The 25,172-nt window shown below is 46.2% G+C and overlaps 1 protein-coding gene across 1 annotated transcript in view; it reads left to right on the forward strand.

Moving 5' to 3' along the window:
• Positions 1-21,356, forward strand: part of SLC5A1 (solute carrier family 5 member 1) — a 46,665-nt gene extending 25,309 nt beyond the window's left edge. The window contains exons 6-15 of the mRNA XM_074972668.1: positions 19-124; positions 466-546; positions 1,423-1,643; positions 2,898-3,033; positions 5,661-5,768; positions 6,611-6,761; positions 7,398-7,566; positions 15,162-15,377; positions 16,341-16,443; positions 18,683-21,356. Of these exons, the coding sequence (XP_074828769.1) occupies positions 19-124; positions 466-546; positions 1,423-1,643; positions 2,898-3,033; positions 5,661-5,768; positions 6,611-6,761; positions 7,398-7,566; positions 15,162-15,377; positions 16,341-16,443; positions 18,683-18,900 (1,509 nt within the window). The 3' untranslated portion in view covers positions 18,901-21,356. The remainder of the gene's footprint in view (positions 1-18; positions 125-465; positions 547-1,422; positions 1,644-2,897; positions 3,034-5,660; positions 5,769-6,610; positions 6,762-7,397; positions 7,567-15,161; positions 15,378-16,340; positions 16,444-18,682) is intronic.
• The last annotated feature ends 3,816 nt before the right edge of the window (positions 21,357-25,172 follow it).

Consider the following 25,172-nt stretch of genomic DNA (forward strand, 5'->3'; position numbering starts at 1 on the left):
CATCTTTCCTTTTATTAGGCAGATATATTCTCTGGAGCTATATTTATCCAAATAGCCATGGGGTTGAATATTTATTTGGCCATAATCATACTGCTGGGTATTACTGGTCTTTACACGATCACAGGTGAGTTTGTGGAACAGATTGATAAATTAAAAACAAGTTAAAAGGGGATCCAGAAAGATGAAAATGGAAGTGGGGAGTAAATGGGAAGAAATGAGAGCATGAAAGGGGAGAGGTGTATGTGTGTGTGTGTGTGTGAGAGAGAGAGAGATGGAGGGCCAAGAAGAGGCCAATTCCCATGAAGGCATTAGCAGAGAGGCTCATGTAATGGCAAAAAGAAAAGGAGGACTTGTGGTACCTTAGAGACTAACCAATTTATTTGAGCATGAGCTTTCGTGAGCTACAGCTCACTTCATCGGATGCATACTTGTAATACTCATGTAATGGCGTTTCTTTGCTTTTAGGTGGCCTTGCTGCTGTGATATACACAGACACCTTACAGACCATCATCATGCTGGTGGGATCCTTTATTCTCACAGGATTTGGTATGTAAATCTGATGAACGAGAGCTGGAATGATCAGCTACAGCCCCCAGTGTCCTGTGGAAATGGATCCAGCATTGTGGAGTCCTGACAGGTTAATAGCTAAGGAACTCCCATTGCTTCATGTATTTGCCAGGGAAGGGGAAGAGCCACATTGCTAAGCCCTCCTGTCATCCTGACCAAGCTCTATAGTTGCCATAGGGATGTGATTCCAAGGCAAGAAGGGACCATTGTGATCATCTCTTCTGACCTCCTGTATAACAGCCTATAGAACTCCCCAAAATAGGGGCTGTGTTACTGTGAATGGGAGGCCAGGTGTCCATGAGATCATGTAGGTACTAAAATGCAGTCCATCCTGTGAAATGGAACCCTAGTATTTAGGGTTCAGGCTACCTAATTAATCAAGAGGAAGTAGTAAAGCCCTGTGAGGCTGTAATTTCCTCCCCCTTGCCTTGTGGCTTCTCATTGGACTTCCTCTGTGTAAGCTTTTCACTGCATGAAGCTGACCCCCTGCTTCACAATAAACAATATTTCAGATTGACTTAATCAGGTGGACTCTGTCTCTGGTCCTCACTTAGGTCAAGGAGCCTGGAGATATTATACCTGGCAAAGTGGAAGCTTGGATCTGGGGCATGGGAAGGACAGTGGAGTCTAAAGGAATCTTTTAGAGCTCCATAGCGACCTGAGAAGGAAAGCCAGTGTGGCTTCTTGCTGATGAGTTTTCACAGCACAAACTTTGATGTTTCTGACAATGTTGATCTCTATTGGGGCAGGTTTATCACATTGATAGCATGGAGTTTTTTCCTTGGATTCTTCAGCTCCATCAGGAATTTCAAGCGTCCAGTACCATGATCAGTGTCGTTACATTCTGTTTTTCAGCATTTTCCAAAGTAGGAGGATATGAGGCCTTTATGGAGAAATATATGAACGCAATTCCAAGCAACACCTCATATGGAAACATTACCATTGACCCAGAATGCTACACCCCTCGGGCAGATTCCTTCCACCTCTTCCGAGACCCGATCACTGGAGATCTGCCATGGCCGGGCCTTACCCTTGGCGCGACCATCCTCGCTTTGTGGTACTGGTGCACAGATCAGGTAGTGTAAAGGCAACAACTGGGAAATTGAGAGCATTCTAAAATTTGCAGTGTAGTTGGATTGATCTCTCATAGAATCATAGAATATCAGGGTTGGAAGGGACCTCAGGAGGTCATCTAGTCCAACCCCCTGTCTTTTGGCCCAATCCTCCAATTTGTCTCACCCCAACCCTGTGCCATAAAAATGGCTATTATCTCCTAAGAGGAAATTGTTTTTTTTTTTTCTCTATAGCTTTTAGATTCTCAGCCTCTCCTATGTTAAGTGACTAGGATGTGTATGTTCCTTTACTATTTTTTTTTCATGCCATTCTGGACATATGTTGTGTGTGTGATGTTTTTTTCCCTTTCTTGCGACATGCTGGATGAACATTTAGGGTCCAATTTTAAAAAAATGGGCATCTTAATAGGACAGCTACATGCATATGACCATTATCAATCTGGGTATAGACTTGGCTTCCCATCCAGCCATATTAGGCATATGTACTCTGTCTATGTGGGCTGCTCGGGGGCAAGTGCAGGACTTGAGAAGTGCCAGAAAGCTAGTACTAAAGTGCCTCAAGACACCATTCCAGCTCCCCCCAAAAGTGCCACACCATTCGGGAGTGATCTGGCAGGACTGGAGAACTGGTGCTGCTTTAATCTCTTGCATAAAGAATGCTGGACAGTTGCTCTGTGTATGTGTCTGTCCCCTCATCGGGTGCTATGGTGCAGGACTGTCCATGTGTTTTCCTTTCCTTTCCTTCTGTCTAGGTCAGTGGTCCATCTAGTCTCCAAAAATGATCAAATTGGGATGTTTCAGAGGAAGGAGACTGCACTACTGTAATTGTGCAGTATTATAAACCATGTGAGAGTTGGGGGGAATTCTTTAAGCCCCCAGCTGGTGATCAACCTATTCTCTGGAGCACAAGGATTGAGAGCCTTTATCATCTGTAACCTAGCTAGTTTAATAGTGTCTGCTGTTCTTATTCATATAAATGTCTAGTCCTTTTTGACTCTTAATAAGCTATTTGGTTCAACAATATCCTGTGACGGGGATTCACAGGGTTAAACATACATTAGACAGTAGAGTATTTACTTTTAGACATTTAAATGTGTTCTCAGGCCTTCAAATGCCCTTGTATTTTTCTAATTATGAGCAAGAGCAAAGAGTTCTCACTGGAATACAGTTGAAACAGAGTCATTTTGCCTTGGTATGCCTGGCATCGTGTGTGGGTGACAAAGCTGGAGTCATTCACATCTACTGTCTCATTGACAGGTTATTGTTCAACGATGCCTCTCAGCCAAGAACATGTCCCATGTGAAGGCCGGCTGTGTCATGTGTGGGTACCTGAAGCTGCTGCCCATGTTTTTGATGGTGATGCCTGGGATGATCAGTCGGATTTTGTACACAGGTAGGACCTAGAACTGTAGCCCCCTCATTCTCTTCTCACTCCTCTTCCAGCCCCACTCAGTTTTCTCTTTGCTGTCCCCCCCACCCCCAGCTCCTTCAGTCCCTCTCCTAACTCAGACCATGAAAACATACACAGACCAGCATTTCCCACAAAGTAAGAAGACACTGCTCTTTCTCCTTCCCCTGCTCAGGGCTCCCAGTGATGCTATCACTGTCCCTTGTGGGGACAGGAATCGAGGGGCAGGTCTTCACTACCCGCTGGATGGGTGGGTAGTGATCGATCTATCAGGGATCGATTTATCATGTCTCGTCTAGACGCGATAAATTGATCCCCAAACGCACTCCCCGTCGACTCCAGCTCGCGAGAGGCGGAAGCGGAGTCGACGGTGGAGTGGCAGCGGCCAATTCGCTGCCGTCCGCACGGCCAGGTAAGTCGACCTAAGATACGCCGACTTCAGCTACGCTATTCACGTAGCTGAAGTTGCGTATCTTAGGTCAACCCCCGACCCAGTGCAGACCAGGGCCTAGAGTGTGTCCCCTCTTTGTTGGAATTTGTTACTGACTGAGCCAGGGGGAAACACTCCTGTCTGTGACTGACGTTTTGTGGGGCAGAGGGAGTTGTGCCTGGATCCCACAGAGGAGTGTTTTCAGCTCATGGAAATGCCTGTGATTTGCAGGCTGCCTAAGCTCAGTGTGAGTGAAGTGCCAGTTGTTCTTTCCCTTCACACTGACCTCTGTGTACAACCAGGGGTGGCAGGTTTGTAGAAATTTTGGTGGTGCCTCGAACCTGCCCCCCCCAAACTCCACCCTCCTCCCCCCCCGCCTAAGGCTCTGGGAGAGAGTTTGGGTGCTGGGTGCAGGCTCCAGGCAGGGGGTAGGGGCGCAGGAGGGTGTGAGGGGTGCAGGCTCTGGGATGCAGTTTGGGTGCAGGCTCTGGACTGGGACAAGGGGTGGGGGTACAGGAGGGGGTGAGGGGTGCAGACTCTGGGATGGAGTTTGGGTGCAGGCTCTGGGCTGGGACAAAGGGTGGGGGTACAGGAGGGGGTGAGGGGTGCAGGCTCTGGGACAGAGTTTGGATGCAGGCTCTGGGAGGCTGTGCAGAGGGCTGGGGTGCAGGCTCTGGGAGTTTGGGGGCAGGAGAGGGTGTGTGGGAAGGGGGTGGGGGTGCAGGCTCTGGGATGGAGTTTGGGTGTAGGCTCTGGGACGGAGTTTGGGGGCAGGAGAGGGTGTGTGGGAAGGGGGTGGGATGCAGGCTCTGGGCTGGGGGTAAAGGAGGGGGTAATGGGTGCAGGCTCTGGGAGGGAGTTTGGGGGTGGAAAGGGGTGCAGAGGGAGGGGGTGCAGGCTCTGGGAGGGAGTTTAGGGATGAGGGGGTGTGGAGGGAGGGGGTGCAGGGGTGAGGGCTGTGGGGTGGGGCTGGGGATGAGGGGTTTGGGAGGATGCTCGGGGCTAGGGCAGAGGGTTGGGGTGTGTGATGGGGCTGGGGATAAGGAGTTCATGATGCAGGAGGGGGCTCAGGGCTGGGACAGAGAGTTAGGGTGTGGGAGGATGAGGGCTGGGACTGAGGGGTTTGGGGTGTGGGAGAAGCTCAGAGCTGGGGCAGAGGGTTGGCATGTGTGGGGGTGAGGGCTTTGTCTGGGCGTGCGGGCTCTGGGATGGGGCAGGGCTGGGGATGAGTTTGGGGTGCAGGCAGGCTGCCCCGGGATGGGGCCAGAGAGGAGGACTCCCCCCAGCCCTCTCCCCGCTGGCAGCAGTGAGCTCTGGGGGAGGGCCCCCCCCACCCGGCAGCACACTCAACCGGCACCACTGTCACTGCACGTGCTCCTAGGGCCCCTCTCAGGTCCAGGAAGCCCCCTCGCCTCCCCTGCGGTGGGGCTGGAGAGGGGGGAGGGGGGACTGCCATCACATGTGCGCCGCCTCCTCTGCGGCTGCCCCTCACTGTAGCCTCACTTGGGGGTGAGGGATGGGGCTGCCCCTTGCCCAGCATGGGGCAGGAGCGGTGACTGCAGGCAGGGCGGGGGCCCTGTGCTGGTGGAGGGTCCTGCTAGAAAAGGGAAGAGTCTGAGGAGGAAGGGCAGCCTGCCCTGCCACTAGTGGATGGTGGGAACTAGGACCCTGCGGTGGCAGTTGATGCAGGGAGGCAGCACGGAGCTGCAGGGGAGAGACAGGGACGCTGCGCTCCGGGACTGGGGGAGGTGCGCGGGGGCAGCAGGTGGGGCTGGGGGAGAAACCCGGCCCCAAACATTGGTGGAGCTGGGCCCCCGGGCCCTGAATATTGCTGGAGCCCGGGCACCATGAGCCTATATAACTCGCCACCTACGTGTACAACAGCAGGCAGGAGAGCAGGTGACTCTGAGCAGGAGAGGGCCTTTCAGAGCACACGCTAACTTTGCCCTGGCCTCCTGTGCAGCTCTGTGGATACAGTTTTAGTGGCTTGACCTCAGCACCATTATCACTGGAAAGAGGTGATGCAGGAATGGAATTCCTTCCCACAGCTGCGGAGTCAAGGGTGAGATCAGGCAAATAAATCCAGTGGTTTAGCATGGAGATGGGTTTGGGAAGTTCTCTTGATTTTTAGGCAACTTGCTGCTATGACCCCAGCTAACCCTGTCTGTTATCTTTTTCTCAGATATGGTGGCTTGTGTCGTGCCTTCAATATGTGAGAACTACTGTGGCACCAAAGTTGGCTGTTCAAACATTGCTTATCCAAAAATGGTGGTGGACCTTATGCCGAATGGTAAGATAGTGTTTTTGTGGGAAAGACATGGATGACGGATTAATAGAAGCTGGTTGTTGAGGGGGAGAGATGTCCCAGGGCTGGAATTCAGCTACCAGAACTAGGGACCTGCATTGTCATTTAGTCGATTTGACATCACTCGTTTCTTGAGTTATCAGGGCTCAGCTATCATAGGCCCTAGATCATTCCAATACACAGTTTATTCCTGTACATGCCATGCGTTATCCCAGATGGTTACAAACTAACCATGACAATGTTACTTATTTGCAAACATGAGGCAGTAAGATGCTGCTGGCATTAGCCTAGTGTGAGAAATAAATCTGGCCTACAGTTGCCAGTTATTAAGAGGCAGCTTCTGCACGATCTCTGTGTTGAGGGATGTACTTGCAGTTCCTCTGCTAAACTCATTGGTCTGGGAACAGAAAGTGCAGCCCTCCTGAGGTTATTCTTGGGCGGTGTTCTTTCTCTCCCAGTGACCCAGAGTCTAATCAGGCAGTATAAATGACAAGTGTGTGTTTTTGTGGGGGGGTGTCTCTGACCCCTGACGTTGTACACAAAGGACTCCTATCTGAGTAAATACACACAGGCATTATCTATCTCCTACTAGCCCAACCTGGGTATTATGTGGTATTGTAAATGTTGTGCTTCCTGACCTAGAAGGCATCATTCTACTTATGTCCCAGTAGGGTATCATGAAGTTGTTATAACCTGGGCATACTTCAGTTATTAACAGATAGCTGGGTTGGGGAAGTCAGACCATGCACTCAAAGAGATGTCACTGATGTAGCTTTCCCAGTGACTGACCCTCCCCAGCTCAGGTGGTGTCTCTCTCTGTGTTTCAGGTTTGCGAGGTCTGATGTTGTCAGTCATGCTGGCCTCTCTCATGAGCTCCCTGACTTCCATTTTTAATAGTGCTAGCACTCTGTTCACCATGGACATCTACACCAAAATACGATCCCGGACATCTGAGAGAGAGCTCATGCTGGCTGGAAGGTAAGTGTTACTGTACCCTTTCCCAGCATTAGGAACCTAATTAAATATTGGAGCCACCACAAACTGCCCTTTGAGTGCCTTGATGAACAACCTTTCACTGAATGCATGTGATGCAGCAGTGACCTCTTGTGGCCTGACAGCTTAATCCCATGTGTGTCTTTCTCGATATTTTGTGGGGTAGTTTCCAGCCATGTTTCTTAATTAAAGATTAATCGGAGGTGGCTATTCCCTACAAATATCTCAGGGAATCTATTTAAATTTCATTCCAAGATGGCAGTTATACAAAGCTACAGCATATTCACTAGCTATGCTGCAGATTTCTCTTTTATTCATCTCTCTCTGCTGTTTTATTGATTGCTGTATTTATAGGTGACTTCTTATTATAGGTGATTTATTATTTTGATAGCAGAGTTCTCATTTTGGATTGGCTGAGGGATCTGGTGAGATCTCATAGCTGGTTGCTTTTTCCCCCCAGTACTGATGGTTAATTACTGTTATTTTTTGCTCATGTTTTAATGCTGATTGACTAACACAATGAATTGTTAAATTGTTGATTGGTTCTTTGTGATTTCTGTATTTCTGATTGATGTTTATAAATAAGTGGCTAACAGATTTTTTTATTGATTGTATTTATAGGTTATTTATCTTAGCTTTAATTGGTATCAGCATTGCTTGGGTTCCTGTGGTGCAGTCAGCTCAAAGCGGGCAGCTCTTTGATTATATACAGTCTATCACCAGCTACCTGGGGCCACCCATTGCTGCTGTCTTCCTGCTTGCTATCTTCTGTAAGAGGGTCAATGAGGAGGTGAGTACAGGCTAGGAGAAGAGCTCTGTGTGCAAAAGTTCATAAAAGACATTCATCTGTACACTGGGACAAGTGCCCTTCCTTGTTTCTCAATTTCTTTGATTCTCAATTTCTTTGAGGCTATTCCTGCTACAGCCCAGTGCCTGAGGGGAATTGTAAATATTGTGTAATGCTTGAGGGGCTCTTAGCTCAGTTGAGGAATCCTCATACTCCCCTTCCACCACATATATGTAAATGTGCATGGGTTTTGTTGGACTTTATTGGCTCCTAGACAGTTGTGAAGCTGGAACCACCTACTGTTTCACTGTGACTTATGCTGAAGGGATGATTTCTGGGAAACACTGCTTTAATGCAACCTTCTAGGTTTTCTATGGGTTCTGTTGGCTCCAACAAAGAAGGAGAAAGTCCTGTGGTTAAGCTGCTGTCTTGGAACTCATGAGATCTTGGTTCTATTCCCAGCTGTGCCACAGACTCCCTGTGAGAACACAGGCAGGTCACTGAGACTTGAATTTCAGGGGTGCTGAGCACTCAGAACAACTCCCTCAGAAGTCAGTGGGAACTGTGTGCTCAGCACCTCTGAAAATCACTCCAATCATAGCTCTGTAGCTCCATTTCCCCACATGTAATACTGAGGATAATACTTCCGTATGGTACCCATGAGGATAAATTCATTAATGTTTGTTAGGCGCACAGATGCGATGGTGAGGAAAGCCAATAGATAAACAAAATAACACTGTTTCCAGGTGAGACTGGAGCTTTCTAGTTACTCTGACTCCTTCCTCTGGAGATTGGTGGATATACTAATAGTAATAGTGGTGGATATTTCCCAAGCAGGGATGTTCCATTTCCAGGCACTGCTTGGTTGAATCTCATGTAATGGATCAAATCCTGAGGTCGTGAGTAAAAATCGATTAAGAACTAGTAAGATCCTCAGCATTTGGTCCAAAGCACACTCCTAATTAGAATAAATACTGAGATCAAGTAAAAGCAGAAGAAATTTGCAGCACTGCCTGGATCAAAGTCCCATTTTTATTAGTATCTTCCAGATTAGACTTTTCGGAAAGATTCTTATTTCTACAGTAAACTGAGTGTCTCATCTTGTCTTAGTCCAATATATTTCTGTGATTTTCTGACAATTTAACAGTAATAGTCACACAATAAAATTTGTTCAAAGTAGAAAATTTCCAGCAGGATTTTTAATTCTATACCATTACTTGTCTCCTTTTTAGCCTATGGGCCAAATTCTGCTTTAAATGGCTGCAACTTGACTAAAGTCAGAGGGCTACATCTGCTTACTCCAGGAGTGACCTTGGCTCTGTATATCTGTTGGTTTTGTTGTATTTAGGAGGTGCAGAATTGAGAGAGTCAGATAAGGTAAACACATGGATAGGGAAGGACAAATCTCTGAAGGTGGTTCTTTGAGTAGTGTCCCTATGGGTGCTCCACTGCCGGTGTGGTGGCGTCCCTGCACCTGGGATTGGAGATCTTCCCTAGCAGTGCCCGTTGGGCCATACAGGCACTCCTCCCAGACCTGCACCATGAGCAGCATCTGTACAGTGCTGTGCGGTCCAACCGCCCTCAGTTCCATCTCAATTGCCTTGGTCTGTGACTGAATCCTTAGCAGAGTCTTGCATATGTCTTTACTGTCCTTCATAATACTAGTGTTTTTGCTACTATTTCTTAGTTATTAGCGGTTTTCTTAAAATTTTTAAAATTTCCTTTACCCTCTCTTACAAAAAATATAATTTTTCCTTTGGCTCTTTCCCTCCCGTTGTTTTTAGATTAGCATAGGTTTCCTTTTCTATGCCCTTCCCTAGCTGTCCTTACTGGAGCTATGCCCAGATCCTCCAGGTTTAATAGGTTCTTCTCCTGTCATGAAGCCATCCCAGTGAACGATGGCTACTCATAGTTCACACTGTTTGGGTGAGAGGCACATATCACAGAAGTGCACACAATGTCGCAAATTGAAGGCTCGGTCCAGAAAGGACCGTGAATTGAGGCAAAAATTTTAATAATGGAGAGCTCACTGCGACTAGCCTCTGACCGTGGCCCCGATACCTCTCCTTTGTGGCAGTCACAATCAGCATGGTCATCAGCTGACCCCCACGCACCACAAAAAGAAAATCTTCTCTCTCACATCAAAAGGAGAAGAGACGGGCCCTCAGCTCACTCACCAAGGAGCCACCTTGGAAAAAGGCAACTCCCGCGAGGTCGGTAGCCTCAACATCTTTGGGGGAAAGTCCTGGCTCCTGTGACCGTCCAGACACCTCCAGTCCCAGCACTGTTAAGATCCAAGGGCCCTAATACGGCAGGACCACAGACAGACACACAATCACTTGGCACTGAGACAGACAGACATCAAAATTCTCCCTCAATGACTTTGAGTCCAACTGGTGCCCACTAAGCTCCTGGCACCATCTACTGGTTGTCCAACAGAAGACACTTAACATCTGCAGCATTGCTATCCATTATGTCTGCACAAATACATATATAGCCATCGATACCGATGATGCTCCTGCTGGTATCACAAGACTTCCGCTACCTGAGAGACCCAATCATCTCTGACACTCCAGAATCACCGCTCTTCTGTACCAAGCTCCCAACAGTCCATACCTCTCCCCGGGAGATATCTGTCACACACCGGACTCCTTCACCATCGAATACCGCTCCACCCTTCTCCAGCGAGGAAGAAGAGGAGGAGTATTCCATCATGCCTCGCATCCCATGATCATCTCAAAGGGCTCCCCACACAGAATCATACTACTGCCCTTGATACACAGAGACCAGAAATGACCCAGGTGCTTGTTACGGACACCCCTGGAGGCAGCCCCAGGTGCCTGTTCCCCTACAGTGGCCTTGGGCTGCATATAGGTCACTCTTTCCCAAACCGCCTGCGGAGCAGAGTCAGACTGTAGGCCTCCTACTCTGAACCAGAATTGCTAGAGGAGCATGATGAAGAAACAGAGGAAGAGGTTACATCACCAGCCCACATCTCCTCGTCCTCCCACAATGAGGCCATCACCTCCAACATCGGCAGATGATTTTAAACAGTTCCACGAAATGTTCCGCAGGATTCTGGATTCTCTCCAGATCCCTCTGGAGGAAGTTAGAGAGCAACAGCACAAGTTGCTTGACGTCTTGCAGGCCTCCACATTGGCAAAGATCGCGCTTCCAATCAACAAGGCCTTGTTGGATCCAGACAAGGTGATCTGGCAAACCCCAGCATTAATACCACCTATCTGCAAGTGAGTGGACAAGAAGTACTATGTCCCTGCTAAGGGCATGGAATTCCTATTTTCTCATCCTACTTCAAACTCCCTCGTAGTCAATGTGCTGCAGGAGAAAGGATGACAAAACCATTCCAGGACAGCTCCTTACGACGGGAACTGGAAGAGGAAGAAGATTTGCTAATTGAGGCTCTCCTAGCTAAATATAACCATATGAACTATTCCAAGTTTCATGAGGTCAGTCAACATCTCCAGAGGACAAAAAGGAGCAGGTGGCGGAAGGACAACTTCTGATCTGTTCGGCACTGCAGGCCTCTCTGGATGCTGCGGACACAGTGGCCCGCTCCATTGCGGCATCTGTAGTGATGAGACGAGCCTCATGGCTCCATCTCTCGGGGTTCCCCAGGTAAGTGCAGACCACGATAGAAGATCTACGGTTTGAAGGATCTAAACTCTTTTGCTGAGCGCACTGATGAGTCCTACATTCTTTAATGAATTCTAGAGTGACACTGAGTTCTCCTGGCATATATACACCAGCGCTGAAGAGAAGACTGGTAGATATCAATCTACTCCAAGATTTCGACCTCCTCCTTCAATGGCTTTGAGATACACAATGCAGATGACAGAGACCTCCTCCAAAGCACAGACAGACATTGGCGCAAGCAACTTTACCCCACCCATCCACCTCTACACAACAATTTTGAAAATGTGGTCGAGGTCCTGAGATGCCTCCCCCGGTCCAGTTGCTGAAACCGTCTCCAGTAATCCATCAGTTTGGCAACCTCTTGACTCCATTCTAGCCATCATGGCGACAAATCACCTCTGACAAGCGGGTCATGGAAATCATCAGCAAGGGACAGGTTTCAGAGTAGCAGCTGTGTTAGTCTGTATCTGCAAAAAGAAAAGGAATACTTGTAGCACCTTAGAGACTAACAAATTTATTTGAGCATAAGCTTTCGTGAGCATCCAATGAAGTGAGCTGTAGCTCATGAAAGCTTATGCTCAAATAAATTTGTTAGTCTCTAAGGTGCCACAAGTACTCCTTTTCTTCTATCAGCAAGGGGTATTCTATTCTGTTCCTCTCTCTCCCCTAACCCCCACCACTCTTCCCTGTCTCGTATCAGGGACCCTTCTCACAAACATCTTCTACAAGAAGAAATAAACCACCTTCTGTGACTGGGTGCTATAGAACTGGTCCCATTCCAACACAGAGGGAAAGGTTTTTATTCCCACTATTTTCTGATCCAAAAGAAATCCGGCAGGTGAAGACTTATCCTAGACGTGAGGAACCTCAATAAGTTTATCAAATTACAATGCTTCAAGATGGTCACACTATCAACAATAATCCCAGCACTAGAACAGGGGGACTGGGCCCTCAACCTCCAAAACACGTACTTCCACATCACCCTTCCCACAGTGATTCCTCAGATTTCATCTGGGGTCCGACCATTATTAATAAAAGGTACTACCCTTTGACCTCTCTACAGCACCCGGGGTATTTTCCAACATCCTCGCAGCAGTGGCGGCGCACCTTTCCAAACAAGGGATTGTAATATTCCCATACCTAGATGACTGCCTCCTCAAGGCTCCATTCAGATGAACCTTTTCTCAGACCTCAGCCACCAAATAAACATACAAAAATCGGTACTGATGCCAGTACAGCATCTGGAATTTATTGGGGCCCAACTGGATGCTATAAAGGCCAGAGCCTTTCTCAGAGTGCACAGATTTTCCACAATAATCAGCCCCATCTCCACTGTGAGAACCAGCCCAAGGAACTCCGCCAGGACTTGTCTGCAGCTGCTTGGTCATATGGTAGTGGCCAAGTTCATGGTGAAACATGCAAAATTGCACATGCGCTGCCTTCAGGAATGGCTACGAACGCTGTACATGCTCCACAGACATAGCCTAAACATACTGCTCTCAATACCAATCAAGATCAAGGACTCATTAGACTGGACACAACCCTGAAATGTCTGCATGTGGGTCCCCTTCCTCCAACCAACACTGTCCTTGATATTGACAACCGACGCCTCACTATTTGGATGAGCAGCACATCTACAGACTCACACAGTACAGGGCAAGTGATCCCCGGCAGAATCCATGTTGCACATCAACCTCCTAGAATTATGTGCAGTCTGCAATGCATGCTGACACTTTCTGCCAATAATCAGCAAAGGACCATAAGAGTAATGACGGACAACATTGTGTGCATGTTCTATATCAACAGATGGGGGGAGAGAGAGGTCCCAATCCCTATGTACAGAAGCTCTGAAATTGTGGAACTTGTGTATCCAACATGGCATCGACATCTCTGCCACATACCTACTTGAACATCTAAACACCATGGCAGACTCACTGAGCAGAAGGTTCTCACAGAACACGAGTGGGAGATGGACACAAGAACCCTACAACACACATTCAGTTGCTGGGGATTTCCGAACATAGATCTGTTCGCCACTCCCCAAAACACCAAATGTCCACAATTTTGCTCAAGAGCAGGTCTAGGTCACCAATCTCTGGGGGATGCCTTCCTCTATGGTTTCCCACCCTTTTCCCTACCATTCAAAGTGCTCAACAAGATACAAGTGGAATGAGTGAGGCTCATCCTCAGAGCCCCAACATGGCCACGACAGATATGGTATCCTAACCTCTTGTGCATGGCAGTCTGTCCACTGATTATGCCCTGTCGGCATACACCCCCCCCACCCCCCGTACACAATCTTCTATGAAGATAAGGTCACGTTCTGACCTCACCAATAGTTCTTACTCAAGATACCATCCTCATTCCATCCAAACCAACCTATCCACCTTCCCTCCCTCTTCCCTGAGCCACATGGTAACCAGCCCAAGGTCAGATGGGCACTAGCCTTCTACCTTGACAGAACCAAATTGTTCAGACAATGGCCACATTTATTCCTCTCTATTGCCGAAAGATCAAAAGGTTCAGCTGTATCCAAACATTTTTTTACATGGATCTTGGGGTGCATCCACCTTTGCTACCAACATCACAAACTTCAGCCCCTATCTGGCACTCGATTGCTCTCCATATCAATAGCTTTCCTGAATAATGTGCTGATTACGGACATTTGTAAGGCAGCCACCTGGGTGTCCATAGACGCCTTCAGTCATCATTTGTGTGATCACCCACAACACGGCATCAGGTGCCCTACTAGGACACCCAGGCCTGTCCTCCTCAGTAGAGATCATTCCCAGCCTTCCAACTAGGGGCACTGCTCTCCAGTCAGTTACAGTGGAGCACCCATAGGGACACTATTTGAAGAAGAAGAAGAGAGAGTTACTCACCTATGCAGCAACTGAGATTATTTGAGATGTGTCTTCCTATGGGTGCTCCACTACTCGCCCTCCTCCCCACTGCTTCAGAGTTCAAACATTGGCTCTGCGGCAGAGAAGGAACTGACAGCAGTTGGACCACATAGCGCTATATTGACGCCACTCTCAGCACGAGACTGGGAGGAGGAGCCCATGTGCGGCCTAACAGGCCCTGCTAGTGAAGATCTCCAATCCCAGGTGCAGGGATGCTACTCACCTACAGGGGAGCACCTGTAGGGAAACAGATCTTGAAAAATCTCAGTTACTGCACAGCGTGAGTTCAGATAAGGATCTAAAATGCTAGAAGTTCATCCGACAGTCTGCAAACTTCAAAAACAGCTTGAATGTGAGCTGTGCTGTGGGGGCAGAGGATTGTAATGATTTAATAGATTTTAAGGCCAGAAAGGAACTTTGTGATCATCTAGTCTAACCTTCATATCACAGGCCAAAGAATCTAGCAATTTTATTGGGACATGTCGAGGTTGCAGAGCCTTTTCTTCTAATGTCTGAGCGCAAACTTCATGTCATTCTTGAGAGATAATTTCTTTTCAAAACAAACACTGCAGTGCTGCTGTTCTTTTAAAAAAAACCCTTGCCAGTAACCCAGCACTCATGAGCAAACCTTGAATAACATAGTAGCGTGTACAGGCTAATCCTCCCAAGCCACCCTATAGTCACCCTACATTTGTAGGGGAGGGAGGCGGGGTTCTAAGGTGTGGTTATATAAAGAGAAGAATTATTTTTAAAGCCAGGAAAGCACTTTGACCTTTTCAAAGGCTTTTGGAGATTCTCTTGGATTTCCTAGCCAGTACATGATGTGCATTTACACTAGGAGTTCAATTTAATAACTGGTTTGCGTCTGGTTAATAAGAAGGCTTATGTTCTCTCTTTTCTTAATCCCTTGGTGCTGTAGGCTGTTCACGTGTCCACTGGCAGTAGTGCACATTGCATTGACATTAGTAGGTTAAAGAAGGCAATGTATTTACATATCCACAACAGCTTTCTGATAAATCTGCCTGTTACTTTCTTTCGAAGGGTGCCTTCTGGGGCTTGGTCGTTGGGCTGGTCATTGGGCTGATTCGAATGATTGCAGAGTTTGCCTATGGAACTGGAAGCTGTGCAAACCCCAGCAACTGTCCAAAGATCATTTGTGGAATTCACTACCTGTACTTCGCTATAATCCTTTTTGGGATCTCCACCATCATCATTCTGGGTATCTCATTGATAACTAAACCCATTCCTGATGTACATGTGAGTATCATTGTCTCTCTTGCTCTTTCACTTGCTCTCCTGCTCCCAGAGATATGGGAGATCTATGAAACCAGTCACTTTAATTTACACTGAAAGTAGCATTAAGTATATTCTACCCTTGAATTTTACATTATACAAATTACAAATTATATAGGATCCTCCCAGTTAACTGGGTTCAGAGAGAAGTTTTGCATTTTCCTCAGATTATTCCTTGGTCCAGATATCTCTGGAAATGGAGCACACTCTGCTAGGAAAACCAATGTTCTGGAGAGTACTCTGTAACTAGCAACACCTTGGAGACATTATATACAGTGGAACCGCAGTGTTACAAACACCAGAGTTATGCATTGACCAGTCAACCACACACTTCATTTGGAACTGGAAGTATGCAATATGGCAGCAACAAACACACACACACACACACACACAGAGCACAGTACTGTATTCAGTGTAAACTACTTAAAGTAAAAAAAAGATTTGACAAAGTAAGGAAACTTTCTTTGCTTGTTTCATTTAAATTAAGACGGTTAAAAGCAGCATTTTTCTTCTGTGTAGTAAAGTTTCAAAGCTGTATTAAGTCAATGTTCATTTGTAAACTTTTTAAAGAACAACCCTAATGTTTTGTTCAGAATTACAAACATTTCAGAGGTGTTCATAACGCTGAAGCTCTACTGTAGTGCAAAAATATGCAATAAGAAGGGAATTTGATTTCTGAGACACACACACACAATAGATGGTGCATTTTGTGCATTGTAGCAAAATCTTAAGGGATGAAGGTGTTAAGAAAGGGAAAGAGGAATAATCTCCTTCACTAACTGTCCCCGGTCTTACGAGAACCTTGCTAATCCCTGAATATTATTTAGCAAACATTCATGAGACCCCCAAGTCCTATACTGATCTCAATGTGCTGGTCTCGGCATTCTAAGGCTTGCAGCTTTGTAAACTCATTTTGTTTAATGGCAGCTTTACCGCTTGTGCTGGTCTCTGCGGAACAGCAAGGAGGAACGTATTGACCTGGATGCAAATGAGAAGACTGAGGAACCTGAGAGCAATGATGATGTATCAGGTGATTTCTGAATAGCATTCTCTTTTAAGATCTGTGGAAGCCATCAGTGTATTTGAGGTTCCCAACTTCATTCCTGAAGAAACAGTGAAAGTGCCCTGTACTCTCATGAAAACTCAGATGCTAAAGGGCTAGTAGGCAGAGTTAATGCACAGATTTTTCACCACTGTCCATTAATTGGGTCTGGTGTAGATTGTCAGTGAAATTAATTACAAGATGACAATCTAGTTCCAGTTGATTTTTGTGCACAGCACAAAAGCCTTCATGTAATTAGGTGAGAAGCCCAGGGCTAGAACAAAATGGGGTGGTACAGCTCAGGAGTGATGTGGTTGCAAGAGTTGTGTGTGGGCCTTACACTTTAAAGGACAGAATGAAGATGCATTTGGAAGTGGTGTGTAGGGGGGTAGGTTTTGGAACAGCAAAGGTGGTGTGCACAGCAGGGTGAAGGTGTTTTGCCAGAACTGCATTGGGAAATTTACACAAAACTTTGCCTGTCTCCAGGCTCTGACACAAAGCTCACTTCCACAAGGTTGAAAGCATCAGTGAATTCAGCCATTTAATAAAAAGAGAAATAATACAAAAAACATTTGAATAAGCAGATGTAAACCCTGCACAAATCAGTGACCTACTTCTCAATCTCAGGCTGAAGAGACATGGCTGGTGTCTCTATCCTCTAACGCCTGTGCACACCATGTAAGCAGGGCAAAGTTGCCTTAAATCAGCCAGAGATAGCTGGTGGAGAATCCCCCTGGCAGGAGATCTTTCTGCAAGCAGAAAGTTGGAGCTGCCTCCTACACAGCTGCCCTCCCTAACCTTACCCCATGTAAGGGAGAGAGGGAGCAAGTTGGAGAAAAGGGAAGGAGAGTGGATGCGGCAGAGTGGACCTTTGCTGTGCCAGATTGTTCACTGTTGTAAATTAGGGCTGTCCTTGTGCAGCCTTGACCCAGGGTGCCCCAAATGGCTCCCTGTGGCCCCTTCCTCTCTCCCTACTCCAAAGCAGCACAAAGAATAAGGAGATGTAGATAGAGAGGGCCAGGAGGTGAAGATCTGGCCCATTACTCTGTACCCAACACTTTTCAATCCTGTATGTTTAAATATTTATAATGTGCTTGAATCAACTTAGTGATTTCTAGCATTTGTGAGCTACCATTATTTTCAGCTATGTCACTGCAAACTGAGAACAAACAATTAGTGAACTGGAAAGCACAGGGGTTTGTAGGGTTCAAAATTATTAGCAATAGCTACAGAGCAATTTGGTGATCATAAATCACTCACTTTGCATGTCTGCTGTGGAATCATAGTGTTCATCTGATCCTACAGCCCCCATCTCTCCTTAAGCATTTTTCATCATAACAGCTCCAATTTGTGGTCTTAATTTCACTTACGAGAGGCTCTAAAGCAGGGCTTCTCACAACAAATTTTTTGGTGGCCTCAGAGTGCAGCCATCAATTCTTGCTGGTGGCCGTGCTGACAATTTTTCCTAAAATACTTAATTAACTTTTGGAAAAACAAATAAATATGCACATATACATGTCCAAATCATTGTATTTTATTTATGTAGGGTTTTATTCCAGACTCAGTAATAAAAATAATTTACAGTTGTCTGTATTCTTTACTGGACCTAAACAGAATAGAAACACAAATAAGGCACTTTGCGTGTTCTTGTCTTTCTGTTGTTTGTTGTTTCTTTTTCTTTTTTGGTTGTGCTTTTTCCCCCCCTAAGACTTGCTAGCTGGTAAGTCTTCTGCTGTGAAAAGTGGTATTTGTATGTTTGTTAATATCACTTTTCACAGCAGACTTACTCAGTTCCCGCAAGCCCTGGGACAAATTAAGTCCTGGATGGGGAGGTGGGCAGGGAGGCAGCAGGGCCCAGTGATGATGGTGGGGGTGGTGAGCCTGGTTCCGGAGACTGGAACCAGAGCCTGCCACTGTGTGGATGGAGCACGAAGCCTGCCTCCCTTACCCCCGGGAAAGTGGGGAATTCACCAGCTGCCTGCACCTCTAGCGTTTGTGTCTCTGGGGGTTGTGGGGGCAGCAGCCCTGGGAGAGGGTCACTGCTTTGTGGGACCCCCCCCAATCACAGCACAGGAGGCTGTGGCCGCAAGAAAAGGCCCTGGTGGCCGCATGCGAAAAACAGTGCTATAAAGAATACTCTGAATCACTGAGACCTTGTTTTAATGCCAGTCTTATGGAGCCACATACACCACGTTACTTGACCACTGTGCTCTTTTTTCTATCACAGAACAAGGTGATGAAGAGCAAGGATGCTGTAAGAAGGCCTACAACTGGTTCTGTGGCTTAGATCAGAAAAAAGGTCCCAAACTGAGCAAAGAGGAGCAGGAAGCAGTGCAGAAGAAATTGACTGACACTTCCGAGAGGCCAATCTGGAGAAATGTTGTGAACATCAATGGCATCATTCTACTGACTGTGGCTGTATTCTGTCATGCCTTCTTTGCATAAATCTCATCTCACAATCCAGAGTTTACATGAAGGTCTAATTTTTGAAATTAGAAATTTTTGAAATTAGACCCTTTTCCTTTTGAAATTGCACTGTATTCTTCAAAAGAAATTATGCTTTCTAAATTATACAGTTAGATATACTTATGAGACTTGTACAATGAGATTGTATGAATAAGTTGATTTATTCATTGGTTATATGGTGGTAATTAAACATCTATTGGCTAAGGAGCAGGAGTACTGAAGTCCCAAAGGGTAGAATTTCAATCCCGTACATCAGGGAGAATTTAGTAAATCTCTCTCCTTATGAAATACATTTCACAGCTCAATTTCAGAACATGAGAACCAGGGCTGGATGAGCTGCATGGAGTTCATGATTTTGTAAACTATTTTGGGAGACTGGCGAAAATTTCTGTGCCATTTTCCCAAGGTGATTTTTTTAAAGTTCAGCTATATGAAAGACTGTGCTATGGATTTAGGATAAATTAATCCCCTCAAAATAAAGGCTGCCTTAAGTGAGTTCCCCATAGATGACATTTTATTGATGTATTCCTTTGATACAATAGCTATTTTTAATAGCCCTTTTCTCTCTCCATTCTCTGTTCCATATATTACATTGTTTTTAGTGGATTTTTTTCTTCTCTCCTCTTTTGTCACTCTTTCTCCTGTGTGGAATATGAACCCCAGTACCATCTGAATTTAACTTGTGTACTTGTGCTATTTGAGTCGGTTTGAAATTAGGCAAACTAAGTCTGACCAGCTCTAATAAGAGTTGTGGTTATGCCTGACTCTTCAAGATTAGCTTCAAAGGTTCCAACGCAATCTGAGCATTTAGTTTAACATGAATCTCTGTTTAAATGTGAAAGCTTTATTTATAAAAATATATTCATGATAGTTGTGATTCCCTAGCATGATGTGTCAAAATTAGACTCCATTTACATTAACTGCGGACCTCCATTTTATAAGAAAGGCACCAGTGTTCTCTTAGTTCCCCTTCTTAGTTAGTGGATTTACTACCTGGTAATTCTGGCTTTGTGTCTTGCTTCCAAGTACACGAAGACATTACAGTATTTTTCCTGCCAAATTAGGAATCTTCCTTCTCTGATAGTTTCATTAAGTAATTTCATTCATGCCGTGAAGTAAGACTGTTACGCTATAGTTTCGCCAAGGAAAACAGTCACTGCTCTGACATCATCTAAACCATTCCAATTGTCTTCATCTTCTTTGGGAGTATGAAACCAGGCTGAGACCTTGATGAGGCAATGATAGGGTTGCCTACCTTCCAGGTTTGGCCTGGAGTTTTCCAGAATTAGCATCAATCTGCTGGTGACTACTAAAAGCAATCCAGGAGATTTTAATAGGATATTTTAAGAAAATGACATTGTCATGTTGGGAAAAAAATATCTCCCGGAATAGCTTCAGTCAGAGTTGGCAACTCTAGGCAATGACCATGGCTTGGGTCTCAGAGACTAGTAAGAAGCTATGGAGAGATGTGTGATACTTCAGTTCCAGGCTGAAAAGTGAAACCAGAACTTTTTATCACCGAATTCATCTTCCCAAGAAGGCACATGGGAAATTCCCAGTTGCTGCAGCTAATCCGTATTACAGTCCTTTTTGTCTTGTGTACCACAGCTTCCTGCAATGTCTCAATTCAGTGTAACGTGCATCTTCCTGCAGTATTCTACAGCACACTGCACTGTGCTGCAACGTGTAACAAGCAAACCAATGCAGTCTTTCTGAAGCATGCTGCACTGTTGCAAATCCCTATTACTTTCATGACACACTGTCTTCTGACAGAATATTGCTTCTTCAGATGAGTCCATAGCAAAATGTGCTGTCCTCTTACTGCATGTAGCTGCACTAGGATCTTCAGTATAATGTTCTATTTCCCTGCAGTATCCTGACATGTACTGCATAGTGCCAAATCATCAATACAATCTGAATCCTAATGCCAATGGTCTTACAATAAATAGAGCAGCAGGGAGCATCTTAACAGTCATCACTGTATTACGTTATAGAATTCATTATATTTCATCAACTTTGAAGGTTGTATGTATGTATGTATGTATGTATTAAAATGTTTCTAATGTGTTTGGGGACCAGAAAGACAAGAGTTCTTTATATAACACAACATAAAATGTAAAATATTTAAAAAGTTTCTTGATCAAATGCTGAAATCAAATGCCTTCAATATGCGTAAAATTCTGGCCTGTCCTACACAAGGGCATTAGGGGGTGAAAGAGTCCAGTTGCATCATCCCAAATAGATGGCAGTTACAAACAGTTACTCACCTAGACTCTCACCCCACAAAATGACACTTATGGAATGCATAAAAACGCAGCAGCACAGAATCTTCCGGCAATCTCAAGGGACAAAAAGTTTTCAACATGTATTGTGGGTTTAGGGATTTTTTTAATCTGGGCATATACTCTGAATAACATTTTATAACACTGAAATCTACTAACAATAAATGGCTTTTGTGGTTATTAAATGCTGAAATTAATCTGGGGTATTTAATCACCTATAAGAGCAATATACAGCTTCCTTAAAATTATTGTGGGAGGAGGAGTGCCTATGGTATAATCGATTCAAAAGGGCAATGCCATACTGAAGACTTCCTGTTTGCAGGAGGAGGTGGAGCTGAGGGAAAGATTTGCTTGTGTTCAGCAAAGAGATGCTGAATCCCTTCTTGCCTGTATTAGATGAGTTTGTATGGGAACATTTGTGGAGATATGAATAGTGCCCATAAACTGTTGCACTGTCACAACAAAACTAATATTGTTACCAGAGAGCTGCCACACTCTTGATTTGCCTCAACTGTTTCACTTCTAATATTCAGTCTCCTACCCTTGTGTCTCTTTCCCCAAAATATTCAAAACCAAACATTGTGTATAACACAATCTGGAGAAACATTGTGTAGAATACAATCTGGAGAAAATATGTTGAAAGATGATCCTTTAGAACATTGTAGATAATACTATAATTTCTTTGAAAGTTGGTCAGTGTTAAAGGTGCTGTTTCCCAAATGTACTATTGTGAAAGTACAGTACCAAGAGATATGACAGCTTCTATAGTAACTACAGTATTTGTTCTTTATGGAACAGCAGATTAACCTGCACACTTACTTATGGTTTCTTTATCCATGTACTGTCCTTTCACATATCTGGAAACTGACTTTGACTCTGTTCTGTGGTTGCATTCCCTTGGCATTGTAGTTGAGATGGCCTCGTGTGCAATGGGAAGGAAAAGGAATATTGAAAACTAAAAGCAAAACATTATTTCTAGTAAGATTTCAAAACTGATCATTGTCTTTTAGTACACATGTACCTTGCAAGCTTTAAAAGTTCTAGCAATAATCTCCCAGGATTTTTTGTTAAAGTGATCATAATTTTTATTAAGACTTGGTAGGTCTACACTGAAAACTTTTGCTGGTAAAACAATGTTGGTTGGGATGTGATTATTTTTATGACATTTCCATGCTGATAAGAGCCCTAATGTAAATGCAATGATACAGGCAAAAAGGTGTTTTTGGTGGCATAACATATTCTGTTTGGGGAATTGGTATAAGCTGTATGGGCAAAAGCATTCTTTTTTTCCCCCAACAGAAGCTGTGTCTACGCTAGGAGAGTTTGCCAGTATAGCTGTACTGGCAAACCTTTCTAATGTAAACAATGCTGAAGAAGACACAGCCTACAGCTTGGGGAAAAATGTCCCTTTTACTGAGAGATTCAATGCTTGCCTTTTATTTATGTGTTAGGTGTGAGAGCAGGTTTCTATGCCGTATCTACATTTGAAAACTCCATCAATGGTGCAGCTCAACTGGTGAGACCAATAGTGGAAGTGGTAATGTAGACAGGACTCATGTGCTTTTACCACCTTGTAGTGTAGCCGTACTTGCTGGTTAAAAATTCCCATGTCCTGTCTACACTACAGCTTCCACCATTGCTACCTCCAGTGGAGATGTACCAGTGGTGAAATATGGCTAGGAAAAGGTCTTAGTGATCTGGGCAGGAGGACCACATAGTCTCTGAGGCTACTAATATGCAGTATGCATCTTTATGAAAAGTCTCTGATCAGCTCCAGAAGATTAAAAGAAAAGGTAATCAATAAACAAAGGAAAATAATGAGTAGGATAATGTAGGCATTAACATGGCAATGAAATGCCTTATTTCACAGGTAAATAGAAGATTGTAAGATGTTGATATTGGATAGGGTGACCAGATAGCAACTGTGCAAAAACAGGATGGGGGTGGGAGGTAATAGGCGCGTATATAAGAAAAAGTCCCAAAAAACGGGACTGTCCCTTTAAAAAATGGGGCATCTGGTCACCTTACTATTGGACAATGACTATTTGTGAAAGAAGTGCAATGGTCTGTCAATTCTATAGATGTAAAAGGGACAAACACTGAGAAAATGTCAAAGGGGAAGGAAAGTCAAAGAAGAAAATATGTGAAGTAGAGAGAGAGAAGGAAAAAATGCAAGCAACAGAAAAATAAATGTATTCTCAAATAAGAACATAAGAACAGCCATACTGGGTCAGATCAAAGGCCCATCTAGCCCAGTAGCTTGTCTTCTGACAGTGCCCAATGTCAGGTGCCCCAACAGAAATAAACAGAACAGGTAATCATGGAGTGATCCATCCCCTGTTGCCAGTGATGAGCTGCCAAAATCTTAACAACCGGTTCCCTATAAAAAGTTCTGGTTTAAGGGATGTGCCACAGTATGTATTTTTTGTACCAGTAGGGTTACCATATGTCCATATTTTCCTGGGAGGAATTTTTAAAATTTAAAAATATAAATTTAAGAACCAAAAAGTATGACATGTCAGGGAAAATACGGACGTATGTTAACCCTACCTAAAGTTCTTTTTTAAAAAGATGGGCCTGAACTAGAAATGAGCTCTGTTTCACATGTGTGTGGGTCCCTGCCACTCCCTGGGGGTGTGCTAGGGTGACCAGGTGTCCCAATTTTGGGGTCTTTTTCTTATATAGGCTCCTATTACCCCCCCACCCCCGTCCTGATTCTTCACACTTGCTGTCTGGTCACCCTAGGGTGTGCACATGTGTGGGTCCCAGCTGCTCCCTGCCCCCCTCATTGAAGCAGGCGTGCAGGGGTGGCTGGAGATGGGCTGGCTGCAGGCAGGGGGTGCAGGGGTGGCTGGAGGCAGGGGCTGGCTGCAGGCAGGGGGTGCAGGGGTGGCTGGAGGCAGGGGCTGGCTGCGGGCAGGGGTGCGGGGCTGGCTGGAGGCAGGGGCTGGCTGCAGGCAGGGGGTGCAGGGGTGGCTGGAGATGGGCTGGCTGCAGGCAGGGGGTGCAGGGGTGTCTGGAGGCAGGGGCTGGCTATGGGCAGGGGTGTGGGGCTGGCTGGAGGCGGGGGCTGGCTGCGGGCAGGGGGGGCTGGAGGCGGGGGCTGGCTGCGGGGGTGGCTGGAGGCAGGGGCTGGCTGCGGGCAGGGGGGGTTGGAGGCAGGGGCTGGCTGCGGGCAGGGGGGGCAGGAGGCGGGGGCTGGCTGCGGGCACTGGTGCGGCGGTGGCTGGAGGCGGGGGCTGGCTGCGGGCAGGGGGTGGGGCCTGGCTGCGGGCAGTGGTGCGGGGGTGGCTGGAGGCAGGAGGTGGCTGCGGGCAGGGGGTGCGGGGGTGGCTGGAGGCAGGGGCTGGCTGCGGGCAGGGGGTGGCTGGAGGCGGGGGCTGGCTGCAGGCAGGGTGGTGGGTACTCATGGGGAGGGCGGCTCGGAGCAGCCCGAGCAGCAGGACGTGGCCCAGCAGAGCAGCCGGGCACCCACCAGGCAGCAGCGGGAGCCCCAGGGCCAGGAGTCGGGGGAGCAGGAGCAGCAACAGGGCTCATGCCCAGGGCCAGGTGGCAGCCCACGTGGCTCCCGCAATGCAGCGCCCCCGGCGGCCGGAGGAGAAATTACATCATTTCCCGGCCGGAGCTATCAAAGCCTCAGCGCCCCCTGCAGGGAAGCGGGTTAACAACCGGTTCTAAAACTGCTTCAAAATTTAACAACCTGTTCATGCGAACCGGCTCCAGCTCACCACTGCCTGTCGCTCATTCCCAGCTTCTGGCAAACAGAGGCTAGGGACACCATTCCTGCCCATCCTGGCTAATAGCCATTGATGGACTTAACCTCCATGAATTTATCTAGTTCTTTTTTGAACTCTGTTATAGTCTTGGCCTTTACAACATCCTCTGGCAAAGAGTTCCACAGGTTGACTGTGCGTTGTGTGAAGAAATACTTCCTTTTGTGTGTTTTAAACCTGCTGGCGCCTATTAATT

Source organism: Natator depressus, chromosome 15 (assembly GCF_965152275.1).
Source record: "Natator depressus isolate rNatDep1 chromosome 15, rNatDep2.hap1, whole genome shotgun sequence".
Classification (NCBI taxonomy): Eukaryota; Metazoa; Chordata; order Testudines; family Cheloniidae; genus Natator; species Natator depressus.